General features: G+C 43.8%; 1 protein-coding gene across 4 annotated transcripts; it reads left to right on the top strand.

Moving 5' to 3' along the window:
• The first annotated feature begins 13978 nt into the window (after window positions 1-13978).
• akap14 (A-kinase anchoring protein 14) lies at window positions 13979-25598 on the top strand. Of its 4 annotated transcripts, none has more exons than XM_033030219.1 (6): window positions 13979-14133; window positions 14561-14681; window positions 15990-16084; window positions 19034-19216; window positions 22009-22061; window positions 25267-25598. In XM_033030219.1, exons 2-6 carry the CDS (start codon window positions 14570-14572, stop codon window positions 25349-25351), a joined length of 528 nt encoding a protein of 175 aa, XP_032886110.1. In that variant the 5' UTR covers window positions 13979-14133; window positions 14561-14569; the 3' UTR covers window positions 25352-25598. The 4 variants fall into 4 exon arrangements, with proteins under 4 accessions (XP_032886110.1, XP_032886111.1, XP_032886113.1 ...); XM_033030220.1 differs by having other exon boundaries at window positions 13996-14133; window positions 14564-14681; XM_033030222.1 differs by having other exon boundaries at window positions 13996-14227; window positions 14564-14681; window positions 19037-19216.
• The last annotated feature ends 652 nt before the right edge of the window (window positions 25599-26250 follow it).

The raw sequence follows: 26250 nt of genomic DNA, 5'->3' as shown, positions 1-26250 counted from the left end.
AGATTCAGGGACAATTTCTTCCCAGCTCTGTCGAGCAACTGAAGCATCCTATCAATAACTAGAAAGCGGTCCTGAGCTACTATCTACCTCATTGGAGACCCTCGGACTATAATTAAACAGTATATGAGTATCATTGTACAGGCACCTGCCCATGAGCAAGGAGGGAACTTGAGAAGAATTCACCCCATGCTATTTGTTTACAGAGACGGATTTTGGAAGACAATCACAAAATAAAATATCCCCAGCTCTTGAAGGGAATGGAGATTATGGATAGGGTTAGTGTGGTACAGATTCCATACCTAAACTCAGAGAGAATTACAGGGAGAAATACAGCACAGTAACAAGCCCTTCGGCCCATTGAGTCTACAACTAACATCCATCACCCACTTACACTAATCTTACTTTAAGTCTCCCTACTCCCTAGTCATCAACTCCTCTCCAATTCTCCCACTCCCCTACACACTAGAGACAATTTACAGTGGCCAGGTGACCTAACATTCACACTTCATTTGGGAAGTGGGAGGAAACTGGAGCACCTCAAGGAACCCACAGAGAGCTGCTGCCTCACAGTGCCAGAGACCTGGGTTTGATCCTGAAGAAGGGTTTCTATCCAAAATGTCACTCATTCCTTTCCTCCAGAGATTCTGCATGTCCAGCTGAGTTACTCCAACATTTTGTGTCCATCATCAGCTGAAGTGTATGATTTTATAGAATATGACTTTTTTCGGTCAGTTGGTTTTGATGACAATCAAACAATGCAAGACTGTTAGATCTTCAATCTCGGGGCAGTAACTACAGAAGCATCAGACAATGTTCTGCCCTGTAGACTAAAGTGCCTTTCATTTAAAATGGAGATGTATTAATTCTTTGCCTTGGACATTCCTTCCACGTTTAGCTGGTAGATGCGCAGAGATTTCCCTATGCTGCGGGTGTTTTGGCCCTGGTAAAGGCTGTATGGGTTACGAGTCACTAGCGGCATGGTCAAATGGGTGTCTACCCTTGATCTACAACTTGAGGCTGTGCACGCCATACACAAGAAGAAGAAGATTTAAAATGGATATTCCCATGCAATGGACTCACAAAAATATTGCAGATTGAGCATTTACAATTAAAATAACTTCTCATTTTTGACAGGTGGACATTCTGAATTATTTATATTATGGTTCATGTTGACAGTTTGGATAAATCTACAGATAAGATAGACTATTCAATTTTAAGTTATTTATCCAAAATGATGCCCATTAATTTCTCTTTACAGCATACAATTGTGAATAAGAGCGTCAAAAATTTGTTATTGTCATATGTTCCAGACAGAACAATGACATTCTGTTTGTTTTTATTTCTGCAGAGATCTGATCTATCACTTAGACATTGTGTAAAAAAGTACATTAATCCAAAATTCTCTTTATTACTTTGAAAATGTGTTCTTTCACGTGACTCTTGCAATTTAGGTTAAAATCTTTCCTCTTTATTTATCCTTTGACTGTCATGTGCCCTCTGCCCATCTAAAACTCACCATCTCTGAGTCAATCTTAAAGCTAAAAAGATAAGTAATCCAGTGAAATGTCTTTCATTCAGTCTTTGTGGCAGATTTCAATCTTTCTGAACAATCCCATTGCTTGACTACCAATATTTCAGTGAACAGTGAATAAGTAGTGATGAAGTCTATGTGATCAGAACAGTCTGCACTTTGCGTATGGTATCATCTGATTTGTATTCTGCCTTCCTGCTCACATCATTTAGCATTGTTAATGAGTTTATTTGGACATGCCTTAATTTATTTTGTAACTTCACGACTCTCGATGGAGTAGGTTTAGGTTTATTATTGCCACATGTACCGGGTAGAGTGAAAAGCTTTTCTTTTAGAGACATATTAGATTTTAGGCTCACCGAGTCTGCACCAACCAGCGATCCCCTCACACTAACACTACCCTACACACACTAGGGACAATCTTTTACATTTACACCAGGGCAATTAATTTACCAACCTGTACGTCTTTGGAGTGTGGGAGAAACCAAAGATATCGGAGAAAACCCACGCGGGTCACAGGGAGAACATACAAACTCCGTACAGACATAGTCAGGATCAAACCCGGGTCACTGGCGCTGTAAGGCAGTGGCACACCTTGCCGCCCCTAATCTGTTTGAATAACATGCAAAACAAAGCTTTTCACTGTACCTCAGCACGTGACAATAACCTTCTTCTTGCGTATGGCGTGCACAGCCTAAAGTTGTAGGTCAACTTGTTCTATTTGATCTATTTGTTTATGCACGTCGGGTTGATTGCATTAGTCGAAACAGGGTGGACCATGTGAAGGTTGCAATCTCCCACCCCCAATAATGTAACTAAATTTAAACCTACAACAGGTATCAAAGATATCAAAGGTATTTTATTGGTCACATTCACATACACCTAGGTGTAGTGAAGTGAAATGCTTCTTGCCATTTTGCAGTACATAAAAAAGGAATACAGACATAACATTAATAAGAGTTTTAAACATAAAGAACATCCCCCCACAATGGTTCCCATTATGAGGGAAGGCACAAAGTCCAGTCCCCAACCCCAGTTCACCCATAGTCGGGCTTATTGAGGCCTCCACAGTTGCCTCTACGGAGGCCCGATGTTCCAGGCCGTTCTCACCGGGTGATGTTGCTCCGGCGTCGGGAGAGTCCTCTCAGCGGCTTGGGAACCCTGGAACGGCCGCTTCCGTACTGGAGGCCGCGGCTTCCGAAGCCAACAAGGCCGCGCCGGTTGGAGCTCCACAACTGGCGATCTCATCTAGAGATACCAGGCTCCCGGTGTAAAGTTCAGCGCCGCCGCCCGCAGCTGGTTGCTCCACAGTCCCGCAGCTCTGCGATGTTTTCCTCAGCGAACTTCAGCTCACTGGAGCTCCAGCGCGGCGACCCGGGCAAGGCATCGCCCACTCCGCGATAGCGCTCCAGCGCTGTGCCGCCGCCGAAGCCGAGGTTCTGGGCGGTCCCCGACAGGAAACGCCGCTCCAGGCCCGCTGGTAGGCCGCGAGGACGGGTCGAAGCTGCAGCCCGGAGAAAAGCTGCCTCTCCGACCAGGTAGGGACCCTGAAAGGTAGTTTCCCCCTCCCCCCCCCCCCCCCCCACCCCCCACATAAAAAAGTCTAGACCTCCAAACAAAACACTTTAACTAACTAAAATAAAAATAAAAAGATGAAAAGACAGACAGCTGCTGGCTGGGCAGCCATGCACAGGACAGCGCCCCCTAGGTAGAGTGAAGAGAAGAATACAAGAGGGCAGATATAGTTTCTCAGCATTGTAGTGTAAATGTCCGAGAAAAAAAATCCATTGTCTGCAATGAGGTCATTTGGAAAATCGGTCTGCATCTACCTTGCGGAAGGACCATCTAACGGTCCGATAACAGAGGGGTAAGAATCTGTTCCTGAGTCTGTCATGCACTTTCAATCGTTTGTATCTTCTGCCTGACCAGTCTAGGCTGGAAAAGGTAATTGATTATGTTGTCTGGTTTCCCGAGGCAGCGTGAAGTGTAGATGGAGTCAACGGCGGGGAGTCTGTGTGTAGCTTCTCCTTCTTCCTATGTGCTGTGCAGTACATTTATCCTGCATTTTATTTCTTCCATTAAATTACATTTTTTGTGCTTCCTGAGTTGCCTACACAATATCAACTGGCCACACAGTCTTATTCCCCAATTGGTAAAGTATACAAATATAACCAATGTCCATTGAGAGTTGGAATCTGACCCATTGATGTAAAGGAGCAGCTTTTTTAGTTTCGAGATACATCATGGAAACAGGTTCTTTGGCCCACCAAGTTCGCACGGACTAACAATACAACCAGTACACTGGTTCTACCCTACACACTAGTCTAGCATTTTGCGTCAATCTTCAGAAATGATCACATCCGAATCGAACTTTACAACCAAAATTCAAGCTGAGATAAACTATTTGCTTTAATATTTTAATAAATCCTGAACATGTCGTTGAAGCCAAAGGGAAAAATCAAAGGAAGCATATTCCGCAGTTGCCACGGAGATTTAAACAAGCTACCTGAGCATCTAAGCTTTAGTTTCAATGCTCTCAGTGTAGAAAACAAAATCCATTTGCAGTTCTTTCAGGTACGACACAGCTACATCCAGAATAATCAAATGGATTCTTGTTCAATGGCGGTATTGTTCTTTCATCCTTTGAAGTTACTTAATTAATCGTGGGTTAATTACTAATAGAATTATTCTCCAGTTTCATTAAAACCAATTCAGCATTTGGTGTCACACTTATGCAACTTTCAGAAACATTTTCTATTAATCTGGAATTTTAAATAGTCTCTCCTTGGACTGGACCACGTACTCAATGGACAATCGTCCTCCTGTTATGTCAAGCATGATGAAGTAGACAATAGAAATTCAGGAAGATATTTAATGGAGATATTAAATTGGTCTGAATTGTCTCGGCCCCATATTTCACACTCTCTTCTGAATCACCAAGACACAGATGCTCTCTTCTGATTTGCATGGACTTGGTTCCTCTGTGCCCTTTCATTCAATGGGACCCTGGGCCTCATGATCCATATCACTCACTGGGTCCCAAGCTCCTGTCCCATTCCCCTGGGCTCTGGGTGAGATTTTCCTTTGCAGCTTGCTTGCACCTCAGTTCCACGCTCTGCATAAGCTGACTAGTGTCCTGTTTCCCTTAGTTTACTGGGAAAAATGTATTAAAATTCTGTTTAACTTTGAGAAAAAGTGGATTAAAGAGTAGATACAAGGAACTGCAGATGCTGGTTACACGAAAAGACACCAAATTCTGGAGTAACTCAGCAGGTCAGACAACATCTCTGGAGTACAGGTGACATTTAGGGTTGGGACTGAAACGTCACCTTTCCATGTTCGGGACCCCTCTTTAAGGGACAAAAGTTTAGGGGTAACATGAGGGGGAACTTCTTTACTCAGAGAGTGGTAGCTCTCTGAGTGGAAGTGGTGGAGGCAGGTTCGATTTTATCATTTAAAAATAAATTGGATGGGAAAGGAATGGAGAGTTATGGTCTGAGTGCAGGTAGATGGGACTAGGTGAGAGTAAGTGTTCGGCATAGAAGGGCCGAGATGGCCTGTTTCCGTGCTGTAATTGATATATGGTTATCTGGTTTATCACTCTGAAAAAAGGGCCCGACCCAAAATATCACCTATCCAAGTTCTTCAGGGATGCTGCCTGACCCGCTGAGTTACTCCAACATAGTGTTGGGGTATTAATATTAAATAACATTCAATACTCTAGAAAATCTGTGAGTCTATGATCACCAAAAATCCAGAGCATTCCTTATGACGGGGTTGCAATAACAGTGAACGTTAACAAGTGTACGGTTCTTGTTAAGTTTGAATGTTCATGGTTGGTGTTGAGAAATATATAAGATAAGCTATGTTCATGATTATGTTCAGTTATAGAAACACTTCAGTACAGTATGTGATATCCAGTGGAGAAGAAATGAATTGGGTTTATCTGCTTCATGTCTCCATATTAAGGTTATATTTTGCATCATGGTTGAGAGATTTGAAAATAAATTGATTTATTAAATTTGTAGTTATTGATTATGTAAACATGCATCTTCCAATAGAACATAGAACAGTACAGACAGGAACTGGCCCTTCGGCCCACATTGTTGGTTCCAAACATGATGCTAGGTTAAACTGATATCATCTGCCTGTACATGATCGATGTCCCTCTATTCCCAGCACTTCCATGTGCCTATGTAAAAGCCTCTTCAACACCACTATCATAGCTGCTGCCACCACCACCCCTGGCAAAGCGTTCCAGGCCCCCACCCCTCTTGGTGTAAAATAACTTGTCCTGCGTATCTCCATTAATTCTTTCCCCTCTCACCTTATAACTATGCCCTCTAGTGTTGGGCAATTTCACCCTGGGAACAATAATATTATTAGTGTTATTTTTTGTTTAAATACATTAGCTTATTAAATGAGTCATTTAATACATGGAAATAATTATTCCAATGATTTTACAACTTTCTTTATAAAGGAAAACCTGCTGTTTGTTAGGTGCTTTGCACAATCTGTCTTGGCCGATGTGATCTTCCAATTGCCACTTTAACTCCCCCCCCCCCCCCCCCCCCCCCCCCATTCCCACACTGACCTTTCTGTCCTGGGCCTCCTCCATTGTCAGAGAGAGGCCCAATGCAAATTGGAGGAACAGCACCTCATATTCTGCTTTTCACCCAGAGAGTTGTGAATCTGTGGAATTCTCTGCCACAGAAAGGCAGTGGAGGCCAATTCACTGGATGTTTTCAAGAGAGAGTTAGATTTAGCTCTAAAGGAATCAAGGGATATGGGGATAAAGCAGGAACGGGGTACTAATTTTAGATGATCAGCCATGATCATATTGTCTGGCGGTGCAGGCTCGGAGGGCCAAATGGCGTACTCCTGTACCTATTTTTTCTATGATTGGGCAGTTTACAACGCAGCGGTATGAATATTGATTTCTTCAAGTAACGCTTGCTTTCCCTCTCTCCCCATCCCTCCCCCACACTAGTTCTAGTTTTCCTGTCCTCCTGATTAATGTTCCTGTTTGTATGGTGCATTGTCATCTTCCGCACAGCCAACAATGAACCATTCTACATTGAGCATTGTCTGCTATGATCTGTGCTTTTCACACCTTACATGCTCTATGTACCCTTCCATATCTCTCGCTTCCCTCTCCCCTGACTCATTCTGAAGAAGGGTCTCGACCGAAAATGTCGCCCACTCCTCCTCTCCAGAGATGCTGCCTGTCCCACTGAGTTACTCTAGCATTTTGTGTCAATCTTTGTTTGTTAGGTTAAGTTGGGTTTATCTTTAGGAATTGTGTCTCCCGTGGCATGACATCTAATACATGGATGTGTCGGCCACCACAACACAATTGGCTGTGTTGTTCCCCATCGATAAACAATGTGTGTCAAAGCTACACCCGTTGTATATATTAGACCTCCTATCCATGCAGCAGAAAGACAAAACATGATTACATTCGATCCATTTAGAATGTATAGATAGATACATGATAAGGGAATAACATTTGGTACAAGGTAAAGCCAGCCAAGTTCGAACAAGGAGAGTCCGAGGGTCACCAAAGAGGTAGATAGTAGTTCAGCACTGCTCTCTGGTTGCGGTGGGATGATTAAGCTGCCTGATAACAGCTGGATAGAAACTGTCCCTGAATCTGGAGGTGTGAGTTTTCCCGATGGGAGAGGGGTGCAGAGGGAGTAGCCGGGTGCGACTCATCCTTGATTATGTTACTGGCCTTGCCGAGGCAGCTTGAGGTATAAATGGAGTCAATAGAAGGAAGGTTAGTTTGTGTGATGGTCTGGGCCAAAGATCATAGAGGAGCAAGATAGACCACTCCTCGAAAAACGCGTAGTATCACGTGTGTGATTGTCGACGCAATTTTATTGAGCATTTTTTTGGGCTTCCCCCACACTGTCATGGCGTCCTCATGTAAATCTTCATCTCACTGCTCCGCTATCAATTGTTCTAATCGTAAATCTAAACGACCAGACCTGTCATTCTTTAGGTTCCCCGATAAAAAAGAAAGGTAAGAAAATATTATTATTATTTTTTGTCGATATTCTGTGGTGAAAATGTTATTTTCTGTTCTCCCATCAATGGCCATTGGGAAACTAGGTTTGTCGGTACATTAGAAAGTTAGTAGACTTATTTTTAATAGATCTTTACTTACCACTATAATAAAGACAATTTTAACACTTCTGTACGTTTTTGGTTTTGTTCTTGTAAGGGATTGGTCTCCAAAATATGGCCCGCGGGACACATTAGGCCCAGTGACCAGGAGATTTTTCGAGCTCAGATTCAAGTCCGAGAACGCGGCGGCTGTTACCCGTTATATTCCTCGAATTGTCAAGACATCACAAGCAAAGATCACAAGCCCACCATGAAGAAGGGTGCAATCAAAGATTATACAACTCTGCTCTAGCATCTTTGGGTGCAATGGTGGGCCGGGGCGTTCGGCGGTGGCGGCCGCAATCAAAGGTACGATGAGGAGCTCTGCCTATAATCTTTGGTCGAATGGGACGGCTGCTGCACGTTATAATGTGCTATCGTTCAACTCCCTCTCCCCATATTCCTCATAGAAAACCCCTTCAAGGCTCACACCCGCCAAACCCGTGGACACTTTCCCACTTAGCACCCACCGGGCTCCCTTCCCCCCTTCTACATCTACCCCCTTGTCCCTTTCCCGCAACAGAGCGATCACCATTCCCCCCTTTTCCCCTCTCCGCTCCCCCCCTCCCTCTCCCCCCTTCTCTCTCTTCTCGATCTCTCCTCCCCCTCTTCTCTCGATCTCTCTCTCTCCTCTCCCTCTCTTCTCTCGATTCTCTATCTCTCGCCCTCTCTTTCTCGATTCTCCCTCCCTTCCTCCTCTCACCTGCCCTTCCCTCTCTCCCTCCCTTACCTCTTCGTGAGAGTTGGCAGCTCTGCTATGCCTTGGGTCCAAAAGAGGATAGAAAGAAAATACTTAATGGTCTTTGTAAGAAGATTTTAATAAGCTCTTCTACATTTAAGGTAAATTGACATAATAGAGGCAAAAAGCATCTTCAATATTATGGTCTCTCCACACAACTGAAAACAATTGCATTTAAGTGATATATCATCCATTGTTCAGGCATGTAGTTATGATCATCTTTTTTCTTATTAGTTAATCCTAAATGATATCTCCTGTAATTTCAGATGTCAACAGTGGGTCCAGAATACTCGTCGACAAGATCTCCTGCACCGAACTGCAGAGTATTTGTCAAATAACTGCCGTCTTATGTACATTGTGTGAAATTGTGATTTGTTAACTGCACAAAACTAATGCAAATGGCGATATATTTATTATTGTATCTACGTTGGACATTTTGCTCTTTGGTGTCAGAACGCGGGGTGGGAGATTGCAACCTTCACGTGGTCCGCCCTGTTTCGACAAATGCAATCAACCCGGTGTGCACAGTCAAATAAGATCAAATAGAACAAGTTGTCCTACAACTTTAGGCTGTGCACGCCATACGCAAGAAGAAGAAGAAGAAGAAGAAGTGTCAGAACGCAGTCTGAAGAAGGCTTCCGACCTGCAACGTCACCTATTCCTTTTCTCCAGAGATGCTGCCTGACCCACTGAGTTACTCCAGCATTTTGTGTCTATCTCTGTTTAGATTGGACTCGTGGGTGGAGATTGTGGCTGGTCTGGTGATCTAGAACGAGGGCCAAAGTCTCAGAATATGGGTAATGATATTTAGTAATGAGACAAGGAGCAGTTTCTTCACTCAAGGGCTGGGAATCTTGGAATTCTTGATCGCGTGAGATGGTGGAAGTCGAGTCCTTGAAAGGAGAGATATTTTTTTCAAATACGAAAAGGATGAAGGATAATGGAGAGAATGTGGGAATAAGGTGTTGAGGTGCAGGATCAACAATTATCTTACTGATGGTGGTGTGAACTTAGATGGCTTATCCTTGCTTTTATTTCTTACAGAGATACAGCGCGGATCCCCACACACTAACACCATCCTACACACACTAGGGACAATTTACACTTATACCAAGCCTACAAACCAGTATGTCTTTGGAGTGTGGGAGGAAACCGAAGATCTCGGAGAACACCCATTCAGTCATGGAGAGAACCTACGAACTCCGTACAGATAGCACCCACTGTAAGGCAGCAACTTTACCGCAGCACCACCATGCCGCCCTTAATCCACTAGGGCACTAGGTTACAATAAACTTCCTACATATTCCAGGAATGCATCTCATAAAAATGGGAGAGGTTTAAATGCATTGTAAAATCTGCTGTCAGTTTCCTAGATCGGTATTGCTCTAATGGCCTCTTTGTATCATTTTCTTTGATTTAAACCATCCATTGTTCTGCATTTAGATTTTATTTTTTCCCCTGTGGATCACAAGGCACTGTTTGTTTCAGGGGTGACTCTAATCTCCAGCGTAATTTGACAAGACAGCCAAGAGGGCAAACACAGGCAGTTCAGATCTGCTGCCTGTATCGCATGAGAGAACAAGAATGAGACCAACTTGTTTTTTGCAGATCATCAACCCGACTGATGTTATCAATGCCGATGGTGACTCAAGGAGACTCAACCAGGTGGTGGTTTACAAAGGTCCATGCCCATTGTTCCTCATGGCATACCACCAGCCTCAACAGATCACCTAGTCATAGAGTCTCACAGCTTAGAAGCAGGCCCTTCAGCTCAACTTGCCCACGCTGGCCAACATGTCCCATCTACACTAGTCCCACATGCCTGCATTTGGCCCATACCCCTCTAAACCTGTCCTAACCATCAAATAACCTAACAGAACTGTCATATGAGGAAAGATTTAAAAGACTAGGCTTGTATTCACTGGAGTTTAGAAGGATGAGGGGGATCTTATCATATTGTCTACAGTGTACTATGTTTACAGATTCTGTTGTGCTGCTGAAAGTAAGAATTTAATTGTTCTATCTGGGACAAGCTAGATGCAGGAAATTGTTCTACATGACAATAAAACACTCTTGTTAGATGCAAGGGGAACTTATAGAAACATATAAATGAATAAAAGGACTGAACAAGCTAGATACAGGAAAAATGTTCCCAATGTTGGGCGAGTCCAGAACCAGGGGCCACAGTCTTAGAACAAAGGGGAGGCCATTTAAGACTGAGGTGAGAGAAAAACTTTTTCACCCAGAGAGTTGTGAATTTGTGGAATTCCCTGCCACAGAGAGCAGTGGAGGCCAAATCACTGGGTGGATTTAAGAGTTAGATAGATCTCTAGGGGCTAGTGGAATCAAGGGATATGGGGAGAAGGCAGGCACGGGTTATCGATTGGGGCTGATCAGCCATGATCACAATGAATGGCGGTGCTGGCTCGAAGGGCCAAATGGCCTCCTCCTGCACCTATTTTCTATGTTTCTAGAACACTCATCCAGCAATCCTCGAGCCCACCAGCTCATCCCGTAGTCAATTCATCAGCTTTTCCATAAGAACTTCCATCAGTTTTTCCAAAAGAATGACAATCAGACAATCTCGATAACCCTCAGCCCATCAAGCAGCCCCTTAATTCACCCAGAAGTCTGAACTATTGAATGCTCACTGCATCTCTTTCCATGTCGGCAAGTTAATATCCAGCTGCATGAACCATGTGAAAAGGGAATAAATAGATGCATGTGGTGCAGTGATTTGTGCAGCACTATAGGCCTGGAGACCAAGAGGAGTTCACCATTGAACGGAGTTTGAACGGGGGGCTTGAGGCCCCCGACCGAGGAAGAACAAAAGGAAGGGACTTGAACTTTATTTCGCCTTCCATCACAGTGAGGAATGTGTAGGAGTCACTGTGGTGAATGTCCGTATTAAAATGTGTTTTTGAGTGCTGTTGCTTTTAATTGTATGACTGACCTGGCCAATGAAATTCCTCGTATGTTGCAAAACATGGCAAATAAAATCTGATTATGATTCTGAAAAGCCTTTCCCTTCCATACTCTTTCCTCTCTGATCTTTTTGCAGTTGACTGCCTTTCTGTACTTGTTGCAAGAGATTGTCGTGGCATCCAGCATCCTCGGAGAATGTAGAATTAAAGGCAGAGGCAATGCCAGTTTTAAAGATGGTTATTTGCCTCAAGATTGGATTATTGTATCTCCAGAACCTCCCCAGAGGCTCTGGGAGACACAAGGTTCAAGAGGGAACACAAAAAGCCTAATTAGGAAGAATATTAAGAGTAAGATTTTCAATTAAAATACTGTAATTGATGGAACCTTGCCTTTAAATTGGTTTTTGGATGAAACCCTGATGGTTCTCACATTGTCTTTAAATTTACTCTCTTTTCACACTTGCATTAAAACACACAGCCACCGCCATTCACAGTGATACTGCCCGGCAGTCTCATAATTACAGTCAACACAGCCACCTTGACAGCCACACAAAATGATGTAAATAAAAATTGTTTTCCTTGTTTAAGAAGTTCAATTTACAATTATTTGAAATTGTGGGGGTTCGTACAAAATACTGCTGACCCACAAATGTGTTGCTATGTGTTTCACATTTAAAAAATCCATGTCTCAAAAAAAGCAAGAAGGTGCCCATGTTATTTGACCAACTTATCAGATGAATTTAAATATGTAGGTATGTATGCATTAGTTTTGCTCCTAATTCCCTTTCCAAATCATTAATATATATGGTAAACAGTTGCGGCCCCAACACCAAGCCTTGCGGCAAAAAAATCCAGAAGATTAGTCAAACATGATTTCCCTTTCATAAATCCATGTTGACTTGGACTAATTCTTTTACTGCTATCCAAATGCCCCATTATTACATCTTTAATAATTGACTCCAGCATCTTTCACACCACCAAAGTCGGGCTAACTGGTCTGTAATTCCCCGTTTTCTCTCACGCTCCTTTCTTGAAAAGTGGGATAGCATTAGCTATCCTCCAATCCACAGGAACTGATCGTAAATCTATTGATCGTTGGAAAATGATCATGTGTATAAATATATATGTATGTGTATATATGCATGTATGTGTATAGATGCATGTATATGTATATGTGTGTATATATGTATGTATATATATGTTTATATATGTGTGTATGTATGCATATAAATGTATCCATATGTATGTGTGCATTTGTATGTGTATACGTGTGTGTGTATGTATGTATGTGTGTATATATATGTATGTGTATAAATATATATATATGCATATATTTATTATTACTATATAATTATATATATAATTGCCTTTATGGTTTATGCACATCATCTTACAAGACAAATGAATTAATAGTGATTATTTAAATCAAAGTTGCTTCTGATCCATGAGAATAAACTTAATATCTCTAACTTGCCTCTCACACACAGACACATTCATATAAATATATAAAATATATATACGTTAAATTTAATTTTGTGCAGTGTGTGTTAAAGGGAAACTGTACAATACAATGCAAGGGAAACTACGCAAAGGAGGGGGCTGTTCCCGCTACAAGATACTCGAGGATCTTTGCTTTGGATCAAAGATTATAGAGGAGCTCTATAATCTTTGCTTTGGATCACAGCGGGTGGCATACCGGAAGTCGCGTGTCGCTTAAAGAAATGGCGGCCGTGACGTTCCGTCACGTACTACACGTCAGTCCATTGGATTTCGGAGGAGTGGTCTATCTTGCTCCTCTATGATCTTTGGTCTGGGCTGCGTCCACAATTCGCTGCAATTTCTTGTGGTCTTGGATGGAGCTGGTGCCAAACCAAGCTGTGATGCATCCTGATAAAATGTTTTCTATGATGCATCTGTAGAAGTTGGTGAGAGTTGTTGGGGAAACGCTGAACTTCCTAAGCTGAGGCTCCCTCCCATTCCACTCCTCTTCTCTCCTTGTCTGACACCCTTTTGTCTCCTTTTCATGTTTAGCCTCTGTATTACCCATCTGCCATTCCACCCATCACTTGCCAGGCTACAATCCCAGTTGTGGATACAAGAAAATGCAGATGCAGGTTGACAAACAAAAGACAAAGTGCAAGAGTAAATCAGCTACAATTCCAGCTTTCTCCCCCAGTCTACATTCAGTCTGAAGAAGGGTCCCAACCCGAAACGTTGCCTGTCCATTCCCTCCACAGATGCTGCCTGACCCTCTGAGTTACTCCAGCACTTTGTGTTTTGCTCAAAATGCCAGCATCTGCAGTTCCTTGTGTCTCTAGACTCATCGACCTACAGTCATACAGTTTACATTATATTTAAGAAAGAACTGCAGATGCTGGAAAAAGCGAAGGAAAAGACCCTGTGTCTCGACCCGAAACGTCGCCTATTCCTTCGCTCCATTGATGCTGCCTCACCCGCTGAGTTTCTCCAGCTTTTTTAAAACATCTAGTCTACATTACACTTAAAAAAAAAAAGATAGTTCGAATTGATTGTTTAAACTTGCTAACTCCCCATTGCCTAATCTTATCCGAACACTCACTGGTTGGTCAATGCCATTGGTTCCGATTCAACATTGTTACATTGGAGACGTGTAGACTGGCGTCGCCCTGGTGACTCTTGTGACTCTGTGTAACCTGGAGACGCCGGGTCGCTGCAGTAGCCGGCCGGGGAATGGAGCGCTAACCGCGGCAGCGCCAACAAGCTAGCAATCGGCCGGGTAGCTCCGTGAAGCGGTAAACCAAAAAACATTCATCATATGCTTCCAAATTAGCGTTTGCATTTAGTTTTTAATTTAACTTGAATATATGCAACGCGTTGAAGTTTCTGGTTCGAAGATCTGTCATTATAACTGCAGGATCTGATTTAGTATAGACAATCGATCTTGACTAATAATAATAAATAATAAATAATAACAAAATAATAATAATAATCGGCTATTAATCTCATCACAGCGTAAATGTTTTATCATTCTGATGCCAAGTATTAGCAGCATGTTGAGCATTTGTCCAACATTTTTTATATATACTTTATAATTTTATAGTGGATTTAAAATGTAACTAAAGAGGTGGGATCTCTCGAGCATTTTTAGCAGCAAAAACAAACCAACCATCATGAACTCTCGTTTGGTTAAATGTAATCAAGTAAAGGGTTTTCTTTTAGCAGGGCACCATGGACGACGATGAATATTACAACCTAATGTTGAAAAAGCAGGCTAAAGCTATAATAAAACAGGTATTGGAGAATGCCAAGAGATACGTTGAACAACTGTTGATAAAAGAGGGTAAGGAAAAGGCTCTTGCAAGTTCGAATCATTCAGCGGTTGCATTTCTATAGGTCCTTGTCGTATCTTGATAAATTGGCCCTAAATTGACAGACCCGCGCATTTACTGACCTCTAGAAATGCTCACTAACGTTTTGAGGAGTACCAGGGAGGTTTGACGACTGAGTGCGTTAATCTTTTGCAAAGGCCTGGGGAAGGTTGCACTTCGCAGTGCACGAGTTTGCAAAGTGGAGCAATGCAGAGACAAGCATACACTCTCCTTCCCCTTTGACTTCTTCCTCACCCACTCTCCCTTTTCCCACCCCCCCCCCTTCGCCGTCTCCCCTTCTCTTCTCCCCCTTCCTCCCTCCTCGGTTCAAGTTCTACTTCACCCAACACTCCTCCCCCTTTTCCTCCTCACCCCCTACCCAAACCCTCCCCCCTTCGCCCCGTGTCCCCACCTAATAACCTGGTGACAATACGTACAGGACTGCCTGGTAACATTCTGTGGAAGTGGCAGGACTGGTAGATCAGGGGATTAAAGCAGCATATTTCTATCATTGTCTGTTATATGTCTGTCATATATATATCTGTTATGTCTGTCAAAGCTGCCACAGCCAGACATAAGAACAGCTTTTTTTCCACGAGTAGTAGCTCTACTCAATAACCAAAAATCTGTAGCCTCCTTTTGCTCTGGTATTTTATATAATTCACGTTTAATCAATAACGTTTTATGTATCATTCTTAACTGTCATCTTGTCACTTGTGGGCGGAGCACCAAGGCAAATTCCTTGTATGTGAATACTTGGCCAATAAACTTATTCATTCATTCATTCATTCATTCATTCATTCATTCATTATATGTAATACCAGCGCACAGCTGGAATACTCTCACAATTCAGATCACCACAATACAGGAAGTCTGCAGTAGCATTAGAGAGGTTGTAAGGGAGATTTAAAGGGGTATTTCTGAGGCTGTAGCATTTCAGTGTTGTGGCGCCCCCTAGCCTGTTGTTGCAGAATAGTTCTTATGTTTGGCATATACTTATTCCAATTTTAACCAAAATGTATAAAAATAGCCTTTATTAAAATCTGACAATGTGCATTTTAACCACATGTGATATTTTCAATTACAAATCGCAAATTGTGGAGTACAGAGGCAAATAAATAAATTATGTGTCCCATACATTATAGAGGGCACTATATCTGTAAAATGGATCAATGTGATAAGCTTTGTATTTAAATGCAACCATTTAAATTTTAATAAATGAGCATTCTGTGTCACTCTTGTCTTCAGGCAATATTATATTATTTTTATCTTTTTAACAGGGAAAGGCGAATATAAGATCCCTAACATCGAGTGGGTTACATGCAAGGACTTCACTGTTACCATTGGGGCAAAGCAAATAGAAGAATATGTCTCAGTAAGTTTATTCTATGTAGAGTATGAGTTTCTGGTTTCCTTTGTGCTGTGATTTTCTTTTGGCTTTCATCATCCAATCACTTTTTATCAGTGGTCCCTTGTCCCAAAAATACTTTGACGGCATTAAGATTTCAATGACTTGCATTGCTTTGTCATTCTGTGGTCAGTCTCTCAAAAGTACGCCACCATCGTATCTGCCTCAACCACTGCCCTCAGCAGCACGTTCTAGGCACTCGCCATCTTGGTGCAAAATACACATCTCCTTTCAATTTTGCCCCTCTCACCGTAAAGCTACATCCTCTAGTAATTGGTGTCTTTCTATCCTGGGAAAAAGGTTCTGAGTCTCTACCGTATCTAGGCCTCTCATAATTTTATATACTTTAAGCAGGTCTCCCTGCAACCTCTGACATGTCAGGGAAAATAATCTTAAGTGTCCAGCTTCTCCTCTTGGCTAATAACCCTAATCCACGCATCATTACAGGTTACAGGTTACAGGTTTCCTTTATTGTCATTCAGACCGAAGTCTGAACGAAATTTCGTGCCTGCAGTCATACATACAATACAATTAAAAAAATCAGCAATAAACACATATTAACATCCACCACAGCGAGTCCACCTAGCACCTCCTCACTGTGATGGAGGCAAAAGTCTTAGGGCTGCAGTCTCTTCCCTCCTCTTCTCCCTCTGCGCTGAGGCGATACCCCACCGGGCGATGTTAAAAACAGTCCCGCGGCTCAATCACCGCGGCCCGGGGTGGTCGAAGCTGCCGTCCACCAGTCCCGCCGACGCAGCCGCTGGCCCGCGGTCGAACCCCGGACTCAGGCCACCGCCACCAGAACTGCCGTCCCAGCCACCGGAGCATCGTTCCAGCCCCGAGCCGGATCGCCCTCACGTGAGTGCCGTTACCGTCTCAGCCTCGCGCCAGGCCGCCCCGACTGGGCGCCGCTCCTCCCTCGGGCTGGGCCGCCCCGACTGGGCACCGCTCCTCCCTCGGGCTGGGCCGCCCCGACTGGGCACCGCTTCTCCCTCGGGCTGGGCCGCCCCGACTGGGCACCGCTCCTCCCTCGGGCTGGGCCGCCCCGACTGGGCACCGCTTCTCCCTCGGGCTGGGCCGCCCCGACTGGGCGCCGCTCCTCCCTCGGGCTAGGAGCACCGTTCCTTCCACGGGCCGGCCGTCCTCACGGGAGCGTCACAGCCCCTCACGGAAGCCCTGTTCCAGCCCCGAGCCGGACCGTCGTCACGTCAGCGAGCTCAGGGCGAGTCCTGGCGGGCTCTGTCGCCAGCTCCGCCATTAGGCCTCAGCGCAGACGGAGGCAGAGAAGGGGAATACGACAAAAAGGTCGCATTCCCCCGCAGGGATAGACAGCAAGCCCCGTTTCAACCCCCCCCCCCCCAAACACAAACTAAAAAAACAAAAAACTAGGCTAACCAAAACGAAAAAAACAACACAAAAAGCAAAAACAGACGGACTGCAGGTGAGCCGCTGCTGCCAGGGCAGCGCCGCCACTTCCGGTAATTCTGGTAAAGCTTGCTTTTAAATACTGAGGGGTAGCAGTAGGCAGGTATTAATCTCTGCTCTATTGTACATATGACTGAAGTCCAACATAAATAGAAACATAGCAAAATAAGGTGCAGGCGTAGGTCATTTGGCCCTTTGAGCCAGCACCGCCATTCAATATGATCATGGCTGATCATCTAAAATCAGTACTCCGTTCCTGCTTTTTTCCTATATCCCTTGATTCCTTTAGGCCCAAGAGCTAAATCTAACTAATCGTATGTAAACTGAGATAACTTGCTCCACTTATCCCCCCCATCTACTCGAGATAGTACTGTACAGGGAGAGGGCAGCCTGGAGGAATGTGGACAGAATATGTCTGAAGGAACTGCAATGCTATTACACTGAAGATAGACACATAGAGCTGGAGTAACTCAGCCGGACAGGCAGCATCTCTTTAGGGAAAGGATGGGTGACATTTTAGGTCGAGACCCTTCTTCAGACTGAGAGTCAGGGGAGAGGGAGACATGGAGATATGGAAGGGTAAGGTGTGAAAATGAGAGCTCAAAAGGGATCCAGTCCAAGGAAAATGTAGAATGGATCATTGTTAGCTGAGGAGAAGGTGACAACGAGGCACACAATCAGTGAAATTTAACCAGGAGGACAGTGAAACCAGTCGGAGAACTAGGGTGGGGGAGGTGTGGATTTGTGTGTAAGTGCTGCCTAACCCTAACTGATGCGCAAGTTAATAGAATAGGAGGCACAAGGAATTTCAAATGCTGGAAACTTGTGCAAAACGCAAAATGGGGTCAGGCATCATCTGTGGAAGGAATGGACTTCTTATATTGCCAGAGTGAGGCCACGTAAACTGAAGGAACAGCAGCTCATATTCCACTTGGGTAGCTTACAACCTCACGGGATGAACATTGAATTCTCCAATTTTAAATAACACCCCACCTTCCATTTCCCTCTTTCCTATGCATATACTCTGATAAAAAATGTTATTATTTTTGCAATTTCAGTTTCTTTAGTGAATGATACTGAAGCTCCTGAAGCTTTGGGATTATTTCAGGAACAGGGACATAGGGTTTATTCTGTGCCAATGAAAGAATAAATGAAGAATTCTGAGTGCCCCTCAGCTCGACTGGAAACTGCTCATTGGTGGATAACATGAGGCACATCTAGGCTTGAATGTAATGCTTGATTGCTTTTGGAAACTCCTGCCGGTGGCATAGTGGGTCTGCGATGGGGTGAGTTTGGAGGGGCAACATGCTTGCTAATAAGATCAGAAGGAGCAGAATTAGGCCATTCGGCCCATCAAGTTTACTCTGCCATTCAATCATGGTTGCTCTGTCTCTCCATCCTAACCCCATTCTCCTGCCTTCTCCCCATAACCTCTGACACTTAATCCTGGCAATAATTATATCCTAATGTTAACAATTGCCCCATATTCAGCAGACCTGGGAGTTTAAGGATTGCTGGCTTCACTGTCTGGATTACCTGAGTAAGGAAGAACTGGAATACCAAATCCATCACCATTATCGAGTTCGCTGGAGTATCCCAACACGAAGGAAGCCCATACCACGAGCAACAGCCTCGAGTTATTTTATTATTGAAATCTCTAAAGTGAAACCACCTGTGAGTACAAGCACCTGTGAGAACATCCGCAACCTTGTTGAGCTGAGTTAACAGTTAGTTGTTCAGGGTTTGCGTTTAGCAACCTGGAATTGTCGTGGAAGGTTGCCTGTGGGACTGTGGGGGTGAACGGGCTTCAATTTAGTTTGCTGTCCCTTAAAGCAATGGACTCAACAGAACTAGAGTTTGTCAGGAAGGGACAGGAGAGGACATGTGCACCCCCCTTCTAGTAACTCCATTCATACATCACGCTGCCTCGGCAAATCCAGCAGCATAATCAAAGACGAGTCGCACCCTGGCCACTCAATCAATATCAATCAATCAATCAATCAATATTTATTACATGTCATTTGAACCTCAGTGAGGCTCAAACAAAACTCCGTTTCCACAGCCATACAAACAAAGACAATTTCCTACAGACATACACACAATTCAATTTACAGAAGTCTTTTCTCTCCCCTGTTCTCCATTTTTCTCCCAATGTTGAAGCCCCAGGCGGGCGATGGTGAGTCCCACGACCATTTTAGGCCGCGCCGGGCGATGTACGGCCCCGCTCCCGGTCTAAAATTCACGAAGTTGGAGCCCCCGGCGGGCGCTGGAATGTCCCGCGGCCATTAAGCTGCGCCAGGCGATGTACGGCCCCGCTCCGGGTCGTTCCAACCCCGCGACACGGGCGGGAGAAGTCGCGTTGCGGGAGCTCCGGAAAGCGGTCTCCACCCGGACCCGCGAGCTCCCGATGTCCCGACAGTCCACCGGACCTGCGGCTGCAGCTGGAGCCTCCGAGCTACGTGGTCGGGCCGCAGCAGCGAGCCACCACCGCTCCCCACGCTCCGAGGCCGGCCAGCCCCACGATGGTAAGTCCGCAGCTCCGCAGGCTCCGTGACTGGAGCCCCCAGGTCGTTCCAGCTGGAGGCCGCTCCACGGTGCTAGGCCCCAACGACAACGGAGACCCGACAGGGAAAAGGCCGGGTCTCCAGTGCAGGGAAGAGATTTTTAAAAAGTTTCCCCCTTCCCCCCCCCCCCCCCCCCCCCCACCCCCCACCCCCCACATATACACAGTTAAAAACACTATTAAAAAACACGAACAACTACATTTAACTAGACAAAAAATAAAAAAAGACAGACAGGCTGTAGGGGCCGCTGCAACAGGTGAGTCACACCGCCACTCCCTCCCCTCCCCTCTCCCATCAGGCAAAAGGTATAGAAGTGTGGAATCTCACACCTCCAGATTCAGAAACAGTTTCTTCCCAGCTATTATCAGGCAACTGAATCATCCTACCACAACCAGAGATAAGTGCTGAACTATTATCTAACTCTTTGATGACACTCGGACTCTCCTTGATAAAGTCTTTGCTGGCTTTACCTTGCACTAAACGTTATTCCCTTATCATTTATCCATACACTGTAAATGGATTGATAGTAATCATGTATAGTCTTTCTGCTGACTGGTTAGCACGCAACAAAAGCTTTTCACTGTAGCTCGGTGCACTTGACAATAAACTAAGCGAATACTGAAACTGGAAACTGTTGATCTGTGATAGATACAGCACCAAGTACAAAGCTACTGCGGATTAACCAGAGACTTAGGAACAGTGCCTTGAGTCACAAAACTAACAGATACACATTATAGACCTGGGATCAGTGCATAAACCATTGAGGATTCAATAGAGAGCTGGAATCAGTGGCAAAACCTTTGGGAATCCAGTACAAGTACGGGAGCAGAGTCTCAACTTTTGTACAGAGATACAGGCAAAATGCCTAGGAATCAGCATAGACCTGGGATCAGTGCTTTAACTGTTGAACTGTTTTAATAATAATAATAATAATAATAAACTTTGTTACGGACTCGAGGTCCAGACAAGGGGCAACATTACATTTTTTTAAAATGCATTGCATATTAAAAAAAATATCATAAAGTACATATAAAATCTTAGTATATCACTTATAAAAGCATCATAAATTATATTTTAAAAAAAATGTTTTAATTCTTGCCAAGTACCTTTCCAATGAAGGTAATGTCAGACGTTGAAAGTCTATGTTTGCTGCCTGTGAGATGAAAATGATGTGTCCCTAGATGACTATTCCCATGATGGGTAAGATGTCTTCATGTTTTCTGTCAGTGGACCACTGGATGCTGTCTATTGAACATGATTAGGATTGGAAGGAGAGGGGGAGGTGTGGTTACAATTCAGCTGTTCACAAAGATATGACCTTTCAATGCTTAACACTGCAGCTGTTAGAGCCGCAGCCTCAGTGTCAGAGACCTGGGTTCGATCCTGATGGGTGGTTTGTGAGGAGTTAGCACATTTTCCCTGTAACCACGGGTTTCATCCGGGTGCTCTGGTTTCCTCCAACCTCAGAAAGGTTTGTAGGTTAATTGGCCTCTGTATTACTCCCCCAGTGTGTAGGGAGTGGGTGGAAAATTGGGATAACATAGAAATAATGTAAAAATAAGGGATTGAATGCTGGTGGGCCTGTTTCCATGATTGAATGACTTGGTGGGCCGGAGGGCCTGTTTCCATGCTGTATCTTTCAATTAAAAAATAAATCATAACACTCCCGTCAATGCATGATTGACTGTGCAGTGAGGCCTGCAAGTGGCAATACTCTGAATTACCTGAAAGTCTACATCTCGGCATTAATTTGTGAAGTATAAATATTACCACTGACCTGAGATTACTCTAGAGTAGTAACAAGTACACAAAAAATGTGAACCACTTAAAAAGTGGTCCTTGTGTATTTAAAAGTGATACATCAGTCATTGCACTAACATGGATGTCTGAATATTTTTTTAGATGTTTCCAGTTGAAGTTTACTTCTTTTTTGAATCAAACAGACTTCTGCACAGGTAGATAATTTACTTACAATGTTTCATTAATTTCATTTCCAGAATGTGATTGTTGGTGGTAAGCCCAGTATTTATCCTTTGGTGGTGGGCTACCTTTTGCTTGAAGAGGTTTATCCAATTTCCTGGTCCATTTGTGGGCTATTTGGTGAACACATGGGGATTGGATGCAGTACCTGACCAGGCAACAATTGCAGGTCAGATTCCATAAAGAACATAGAGTCAGATAGCTCGAAAACAGGCCCCTTGGCCCAACTTGTGCAATGCTAACCGAGACACGCCATCCAAGCTAGTCCCACTTGTCCACATTTGGCCTTTTCCCTCCAAACCGTTCCTATCCATGTACCCATCCAAGAATCTATTAAAGGGTGTTATTGTACCTGCCTCAATCACCCCCTCTGGCAGCTCGTTCCATACACCCAACAACATTCAGTTGCATTTTAATTACAATCAAACAATCTTCATACTGAAGAGTTATTTTAAAACGGATTTTGTGTTCTCAAATTGCTGAGACCGAATTGAATGCACAAGTGTCTGAATTCTTGGACTCGTGGTGCAGCTCGCACAGAGGAACCTTTGTTTCAGGTGGTTCCTATGTTGCTGGGGACAGTGGTAAGTTAGTCATGGGTATGGGTCATGAAGCAATTTGTCTGTTTTGAGGGGATGAGGTGAAGCTTAGAGCAGCTGCAATCTTTGGGATCTGTCACTGTGATGCTCCTGCCATAATTCTATTTATTTCTTCTGTGAGTTTTTATTTATTTATTGCTGAATATCAAATCAGAGTACCAAACCTTTTTTTTAGCATCAGCAATAGTAAACCAATGATGGTGAATTAAACTGTAGATGGAAGATAGACACAAAGTGCTGGGAGATTGACTCAAAGTAACTCAACGGGTCAGGCAGCATCCCCAGAGGAAAGGAATGGGTGATGTTTCGCATGCTATGCAAACAGATCAAATATATCATACACCAACACAATCAAGTCAAACTCGAGTACAATAGATAAAGCAAAGTGCAAGATACAGAGTGCAGTCAGTTGAGGGAAATTTGTTTATATTTTATGCAATGGCTAATGAAGGCAGGTATCCCATTCGCTGTGATGGCATTTCAGTCTCAGTCACAGAGACCGATGTCAGGAAATCCTTCAGAGGGGTGAACCCCCGAAAAGCACCTGGACCTGATGGTATACCCGGCCGTGTTCTAAAAACCTGTGCGGACCAACTGGCGGGAGTTTTTACGGACATTTTCAACCTCTCACTTCTGAGGTCTGAGGTCCCCACCTGCTTTAAAAGAAGAGTAAGGTGACGTGCCTCAATGACTATCGACCAGTAGCACTAACGCCGGTGGTGATGAAGTGCTTTGAGAGGTTGATCATGGAGCAAATCAACTCCTACATCGACAAAAACCTGGACCCACTGCAGTTCGCATACCGCCACAACAGATCAACGGTGGATGCGATCTCGCTGGCCCTCCACTCCGCACTGGACCACTTGGACAACAAAAACTCATATGTCAGGCTGTTATTCATTGATTACAGCTCGGCATTTAACACAATCATCCCCTCCAAACTGGTTACCAAACTCGCAGAACTGGGTCTCTGCGCATCCCTCTGCAACTGGATCCTCGACTTCCTCGTCCACAGACCACAGTCTGTTCGTATTGGTGGAAATGTGTCAGCCTCAATAACAATCAGCACGGGAGCACCTCAAGGCTGCGTGCTCAGCCCCCTGCTGTACTCACTCTATACCCATGACTGCGTAGCGAACCACAGTGCGAACTCCATCATCAAGTTCGCTGACGACACCACTATTGTGGGGCGTATCACTGATGGGGATGAGTCAGAGTACAGAAGAGAGATCGAGCAACTGTCCATATGGTGCCAGCGCAATAACCTGGCCCTCAACACCAGCAAAACCAAGGAACTGATTGTGGACTTTGGAAGGAGTAGGAGGGGGACCCACAGCCCCATTTATATCAACGGGTCGATGGTTGAAAGGGTCAAGAACTTCAAATTCCTGGGGGTGCACATCTCTGAAGATCTTTCCTGGTCCGAGAACACTAACGCAATTATCAAAAAAGCTCATCAGCGCCTCTACTTCCTGAGAAGATTACGGAGAGTCGGATTGTCCAGGAAGACTCTCTCTAACTTCTACAGGTGCACAGTCGAGAGCATGCTGACCGGTTGCATCGTGGCTTGGTTCGGAAATTTGAGCGCCCTGGAGAGGAAAAGACTACAAAAAGTCGTAAACACTGCCCAGTCCATCATCGGCTCTGACCTTCCTTCCATCGAGGGGATTTATCGCAGTCGCTGCCTCAAAAAGGCTGGCAGTATCATCAAAGACCCTCACCATCCTGGCCACACACTCATCTCCCTGCTACCTTCAGGTAGAAGGTACAGGAGCCTGAAGACTGCAACAACCAGGTTCAGGAATAGCTACTTCCCCTCAGCTGTCAGGCTATTAAACCTGGCTCGGACAAAACTCTGATTATTAGCAACCACTTTCTGTTATTTGCACTACCAGTTTATTTATTCATGTGTGTATATATTTATATCATGGTATATGGACACATTTATCTGTTTTGTAGTAAATGCCTACTATTTTCTGTGTGCTTAAGCAAAGCAAGAATTTCATTGTCCTATACAGGGACACATGACAATAAACTCACTTGAACTTGAACTTGAACTTGTGTTCCTCATGTTAAATACCTGCGCTGACACCTTTAGGGATCTTTGGCCGTGTACCCGGTTCCTCAATATAGACACAAAATGCTGGAGTAACTCAAGACAGGCAGCATCTCTGGAGAGAAGGAATGGGTGACATTTTGGGTCGAGACCCTTCTTCAGACATCCCTGTTCCTCAATATTCTCTTGGGATGTAACATTTGTGGACTTTATGTGCTTCTAATCTGCTGTAAACTCAAAAATAACCAGATGTCTTGGAATATTTGAAGTTAAAATCCAGTGGTAATATTGTAACACTTGAAACCAATGGAGAAGATTGCTTTGATTATGGTTTAAAAAAATTAATGTCTATTAGTACAAAGGTTTCTTCACATCTGCCGATGCACAATATTAAAGGCGGATGAAATTGATTAATTTTTTTCCAGAGATATTTTGATCGGTTGGGTATTTCACCCGGGGATGATGCTGAAACAGCTAGATTTTAAAAGCAAATAACTAATCAGTGCATTATTTATTTTTTTAAAGACCTGGCCAATCAAGATTCAAAGAGAAGTGGCTAAAGGACATCATTGAAAGCAAAATTCTATTGATGGAGGAAGTGAATTTTTAGGTTTAAGTGTATATATATTTGGCAGTAGCCAAACTATCCCTAATTGATTTATATTGGGTATCGATTTCAAACCCAGGGTTGGAAAATCTGGTTTTGTACAGTTAAGTAATAACCTGATAGTTTCTCTGATTGAGCCATCACGGACAAGTTTTTATAAAAATATACTGCATGATTTGCAACATTAATGTTGAATAAAATAATTTACGTTTCCATATCTTTGTGTTTAAATAAACCAGTTTCATATGAATACAGACTTCAGTACTGTTGTTTTAATCCACGATAGTCATAGAACACAGAAACAAGCCCTTCGTCCCAACTTGCCTATGTCAACCAAGATGGCCCATCTATGCTAGTCCCACCTGCCTGCGTTTGGCCTTTATACTTTTCCATCCACGTACCTGTCCAAATATCTTCTAAATTTTATAGTACCTGTGTCAACTGTCTCCTCTGACAGCTTGTTCCATATCCCACCACCCTTTGTGTGGGAAAAAAAGGTGCCCTTCAGGTCCCTAGTAAATATTTCCCCTCTCACCTTAACCCTATGTCCTCTGGTTCTTGATTCCTCTACTCTGGATAAAACACTCTGTGCACTCATCCTATCCATGATGTGACTGATGAAACTAATATCCACAGGAACAAATTAATTTCTAAATGAGCCTTTACTCAGGAAGTACTTTTGCTTTGGTTCAATCAGGTAGCATTAAATAATTCACTTATATGTCCTAAACCTTGAATACCAGCCGTTTCTATACAGTCCTATGAAGAGATGGCAAAACTAATCTTCCTCATTCAAAATGTACCTAGTTCTGAGCAGGCTTCCTTTTAATCAAAGGTGAACGTGAAGATTGTTTCGAAGTTGCCTAGGCATTTGATCCAGTAGAATCAAGCATTTGAAAATG

The sequence above is a fragment of the Amblyraja radiata genome, chromosome 12 (assembly GCF_010909765.2).
Source record: "Amblyraja radiata isolate CabotCenter1 chromosome 12, sAmbRad1.1.pri, whole genome shotgun sequence".
NCBI classification, from domain to species: Eukaryota; Metazoa; Chordata; class Chondrichthyes; order Rajiformes; family Rajidae; genus Amblyraja; species Amblyraja radiata.
Note: the sequence above shows the minus strand (reverse complement) of the source record. Positions and strands in the feature narration are given on the sequence as shown.